General features: G+C 42.3%; 2 protein-coding genes across 2 annotated transcripts; one reads left to right on the top strand and one right to left on the bottom strand.

Moving 5' to 3' along the window:
* Nucleotides 1–4: 4 nt before the first annotated feature.
* Nucleotides 5–2,024, top strand: LOC108381135 (kinesin-like protein Klp61F; the record flags this gene model as incomplete). Its single annotated transcript, XM_017637546.1, has 4 exons — nt 5–773; nt 1,102–1,235; nt 1,297–1,536; nt 1,611–2,024. Coding segments are annotated over 4 exons (1,167 nt in total), but the record flags the coding sequence as incomplete, so codon positions are not given.
* On the bottom strand, nt 1,939–4,682 carry LOC108381136 (uncharacterized). Its single transcript, XM_017637548.1, has 4 exons — nt 4,514–4,682; nt 3,227–4,440; nt 2,465–2,746; nt 1,939–2,383 (listed from the first exon to the last, which is right to left on the bottom strand). Exons 1-4 carry the CDS (start codon nt 4,561–4,563, stop codon nt 2,187–2,189), a joined length of 1,743 nt encoding a protein of 580 aa, XP_017493037.1. The 5' UTR covers nt 4,564–4,682; the 3' UTR covers nt 1,939–2,186.
* Between the last annotated feature and the right edge of the window lie 691 nt (nt 4,683–5,373).

Raw genomic sequence — 5,373 nt, forward strand, 5'->3', positions numbered from 1 at the left:
GAGACATCTTGAAGCCCATACTTGTCAAATGAGCGAGCAAATTGCTGAAATCAGGCAAATCTCAGAGAAAAGCGTGCAGCAGTTGACAAACATAAACTTAGAGATTGAGAATGAGCGATCCGCTGCAGCAGAAGAACGTGCAATCATGGACGAAATTATAGAAAAAATGAACGCACTAAAAGAAAAGTCTTTTACGAACCGGCAATCACGAGCTGACGCTATCGCCAAGGTAACAGTAAAATTGGAAGAAAACACACAGTCCACTATTGATAAGTTGCAACAGAGTTCGACGGTTTTGCAAAGCTTTTGTGAAAAGAGTTGTGACGGCAATGCTTCAACGCAGAAAGGTTTCGAACAGCATATCAACGTTGCTATGGAGTGTAGTACTCAACAAGAAAACGTTCACAGCTCTCTCCAGGAACAACTCTGTACTTTGCAGAGAGATAGCAGCAATCGCGTAAAAGAGTTTTCAGCTACGGCTGCTACCCACTCCGAACACACTCAAAAAGTGCTTGACGAATTTGAAGCTGAAGTAAAGCGAAACCGATTGGAGAGCGAGCAGAGAGTCGAAGATGCAACTCTTGCTGTAAAGCAGGGTCTTGCCGAGGATTCTCATCAACTGAAGCAGCATGTGGTGGTCTCAAGCGGCTTGGCCAACTCTTTGCAACAAAGTGTACTGAATTATGCAGACACGTACAAAGATCAAATGCAAACATGTGTGAACGATGTTAATAATTTCAAGCAAAGTGAGCTCAAGACATATGCACCCACAGGTAATAAATCCGTTGGTTCTAGCTAGCCAACTGCTCTAAAGCTAATAAATCCTTTTAGGGCTTTACAGATCGCCCATCATCCTCAAAAGAGTCACAACTAAACATTTGGCATTTTTGAAATTATGCACTAAAAATGTACATAGAGCTTTTAGTTAGCTTTCAGCAAAAGCTGAAGCATATTTTTGTTATAATTTGTTAAAAAAGCCAAAGGTAAAGTCGGTCATGCCCATATGATCATCATGTTTTTCGCATTTTCTGACAAACGTATTATTTTGAGTTGTGACTCTTTTGAAGACGGGGTGCGATATACTAATATTTAATTTTTCAGGTGCTACCCCATCGAAACGCAACTTTGTGTATCCTCGTTCTTTGGCTGCTACTTCGCCTCACCTGGATATTGTAAAACGGTTTCGCCAAGAAAACGATTGGTCTGATTTGGATACTACAGCTCCCATTGATGAAGTATTAAGTGAAAAATTATATTTTAAAAGTCTATTTTATTCATTTTATTTTGAAATTTAAGGCTAGCGAAGACGAGCAAGAACTAAGGAACTCGGCACAAGAGATATCTAATACTGAAGTCATTTTAAACTCGACGCCTATAGACTTAACAAACGTAGCAACACCACAGCCAGTTAATGGCGCATCCAAAAAAATGAATGTTCTACTATCAAATCAGTTGCGCAATAGCAACTCATTGTCGACCGGCCCTTCACCGCGCAAACGATCTCCGACGCATAATTCGTCAGCGCCGGCTATTAGAGTGGGTATCTTTATAATTATGTATATATGTATGTTTGTATTTATGCTTATCATTTATTTTTAATCCACTTGCAGGCAAACAAGGAAAACATATCTTGAGCTTCATCGCATCTATTACGTTTTTTTTTTTCTTGCACGTATCCATAGCTGTATATTTCATTCAAAAGACAACTATATATGTTTTGTTAAAAGTACCTCTAACAGAACATTGGCTTAGAAGAAGACATTGAAAACATTAGTATTTCTTCCGATTGAACTTCAATATTTCAATACGTTTATAAAAACTACGTAAATAAAAGTGAAGCGATTACAATAATCACTGCTATTGAACTTAAAAGTTTTATATTAGGCCAGCATGTCGCATTGCATATAAAACGCTTCAAAATGCCTTACTGGAATCTGCAAGTTATTGGAAAATGAATTTGTTCAGTCTGCCTTTGTTACCTTTGATTTGTACTTCCGTTTATGTCACCACTGAATGTTCTTTTAAAATTCTATTCTATATAATTTTAGATACTTTAAATTTCTTTTAATTATATTTCTATATGTATACAATTTTAAATTACAACACTTTAAATCTAATTTTTGTGTGTAAATATTTTGATTTGATTTATAAAGAAAGAATGGAAAATAAACCATTCCACAAAACATTTAATCATCCTCTTCTTCATCCTTTAAAATGCCTAACCGACGTGCCACCTCCTTGACATTTGAAATAAACTCCTCTTGTACAAGATTGAAACTCATTGCCAGTAGCGCAATACCGAATAGCAAGTATAAGGAGCAGTAAGCAATTGATTGCTCTGATTCGTCCTTCACACCTTTTGCAGGCACAAAATCGCCGAAGCCTGAAAATAGCACGGAAGTTGTACATTCATACATACATACATTCGATGTTCACTATTTTGGCGAATATAAAGGGTTCTTACCGATTGTTGTTAAAGTTATGAAACAAAAGTAAGCCGAATCCAAAAACGACCATTTCTCCCAGTAGGCAAAAAGTGCTGCGCCGCCCAAAATATAACTTATTACCAAAAACACGCATAACCAAATAGGCACTGGACGATCTTTGGGGGACATATCGCCATAATCGCTCCAGTCGTCACCGTAGTAGGAGTCATCGTCGTAATCAAAGCTGAGTCGCCTTCGTATCTGTCGTTTCACAGGGAATCCCATCGGTGACATTATGCGCGGTGAGGGTGGAAGGCGTTCTATTCGAAGAAAGAAATAGGAAAATAAGAATTAATTAAAAAATATTTCGCCAGCAGAATCAGGTTTTCAGAATCCCAATTTTATTCAAAATGCGCTACGTTAGTAAATATTCGAATTCAGTGATAGCCTCGACTATCATCAACCCAAAGGCATAAAGCGAAAATCCTGTAGAAGAGGAGCAAACACATTTAAGGCTGATACCCAATAAATCGTTCAAATGACAAATCGAAAAAACCCAAGAGTTCATGTTCGATTTCAGCCAAAAGAAACCCCTTCGGTCGGCGACTAATATTTTGTTTTCTTTTAAATGGAGCGTACAAATCCCGGCATTAGTAATCAATTGATATTCGATTCGAAACGTAATTTTCAAGATATCAAGACCCGTTATTTTCTTATAATTCGGTTGAGTAGTAGTTTCCAACACTGATCAAAAAACTGTTTCCCAATATGTATATATATACTTCCATTTCATGCATTACCTGGCCGCTCTCTCCGATGCCGCTGATCTCTGTGCTTTGATTGATATGCCATATCACGGTTGTCGTATTCGTCGTAAACGTTGCGATCGTCCGGATAATAATCATCGAAATCTTCGTCATAATCATCCAACGGCGCTAGGGACCTTCCACGCTTTCTATGATTCATGTGTGGAGGTTCGAAGTCGGGAAGCTCCAACCGATCACCAAAGTGTGAATGATATCCTGATTGCTGTCGATGTGTTGTTGGTTGTGGTGAGGCATGTCGCGGTTGATTGTGATGTGAGTGGTACGAGCTATCGCCATTGCTGCGCGGATCGCCGTGATAACTGTTTCTGATTTGTGAGGGGCGCGGCATCGATTGACTGCGCGGCATGTGCTTGCCGCGTTGCTCGCGGTTATGACTGTGATCGAGTTCATCAATCGCATACCGGTTGGGTATGATGGGAGTCTTGCGCACAACTTCCTCATCGACGGCGTCCTCGTAATGAAGGCGAGGATCAACAGATTTGGCGCGTGTGGCAGCTGGCGCCTGTGGCATTGATCGGCCACGCTGCAAAGAACGGGGATTCATACGGTTGATTTCACGCATTTCTCGTGACTCGCGTGGCCCATCGCGGACCTCAGCGCGTGCTGCAGGCGCCAGAGGAGCAACATCCCGACGAGCGCTAGACGCGCGCACCGATCGCATGCTGAACGAACGTTTCGAGGGCGGCGGAATCGGCGGTCCACCTAGATCTTCACACGAACCAAGCCGCTGTCGGGAGTGTCCAACATAGCGCTCACGCTCGACAGTGTGTCGGCCACGTAAGCTTTCGCGATTACGCATGCTGCGCCCGAATCTTGAGCCGCGGTTGAGAGTTTGTGTTTGCCGCGGTCCTTCATCGTAGGACTGTTGCTCGTATTGGTAAGGCGGTATGTGGCGGCTGCGCTGTGGACTGCTGATGTGTTGGTGGCGTCGACCACTGCTGCGTCCGCCTTCGTAGTCGTGACGCCCGCTGCGCAATTCAGGATCAGAGTGGGCGTGCGGTAGGCCAACCGAGTTACCGAAACCGGAATCGGCTACCGAGCGGTGCGTAAGACGGATAGATCGCCGTATTGGCGGCGGTTGAGAACGGGACGCGTAACGCTGACCTCGGCTGGAGCGCTGACGCGGACGACGTGGGCGCCGCGCAGCGCGCGTGCATACATAGCAGCAAACGCGCCAGTATATGAATCTGAATCAAATTATTAAGAAATAAATTTCGGTTGGAAAATTGTTTAAGGTCTGTATTGGAGCTGGTTGGCTACCTAAAAGAAGTGGCCATCACATCGCCGATATTAGAAAGGCACAGCAGCATTAGAGGAATACCCACAATAGCGTAAAAAATTGTTGTCACTTTACCCCAGTCCGTCCGTGGCGATATGTGTCCATATCCTGAAAAATGTAAAAATTACATAAATATGTTGAAACAGTATATGAAATAATAATTGGGAAATAAAGGACATACTAGTAATTTTATTGAATCCTTTAAGCTGCGTTTGCACGGGTCGATTTTTGTCGTTCAACCATTCGATATTTTTAGCTTTTTCTATGGATTTTTATAAAAAACTTGCTTATGGTAGAAAGATACTGTAAGGTTTGTCAAGGTTTCCAGAGGCAAGGTGGCTGTTAGAAAAAAATTCATGCAAATTACGTGGACCCGGGTCCTCTAACAAAACCCTTGATGCTAATTTTGTTCGCCAAAAATCTTCAAAAGAATAGCAGGCGCCCCATCTTCATGCAACATCTAGTGCAACAGTGCCAGCTTTGGCTGATTGCGCATTGCTTGTGTTACTCTCCCATGTTGCATACTTTCAGGCCCCACTGCTTTTCATTTAGCGATAGCGATTCTCAGCGTAGCGATTGTCAGAATTCCACTGCAGGACTCTGACCTCTCTGACTCTCTGCTTCAACTTCCATAGGTTCGTCAGACCAAACTAAGTCAGTACCAGGGGATTTATTGTTTTTAAAAGGCATTATTGCTGTCAGCATCTCACAATTTTCTTACTCATTTATTTCAGCCTTTCGTTTCTATTCTATTCAAAGAATCACCCCCTGCGACACCACAGGCGGAAATAAGTTGTGATAGGGTACATCTGGGCGGCTACTCGGTCATGCGATACGAAAG

Source organism: Rhagoletis zephyria, unplaced genomic scaffold (genome assembly GCF_001687245.7).
Source record: "Rhagoletis zephyria isolate East Lansing unplaced genomic scaffold, Rhagoletis_zephyria_1.1 Rzeph_scaffold_21523, whole genome shotgun sequence".
NCBI lineage: Eukaryota > Metazoa > Arthropoda > Insecta > Diptera > Tephritidae > Rhagoletis > Rhagoletis zephyria.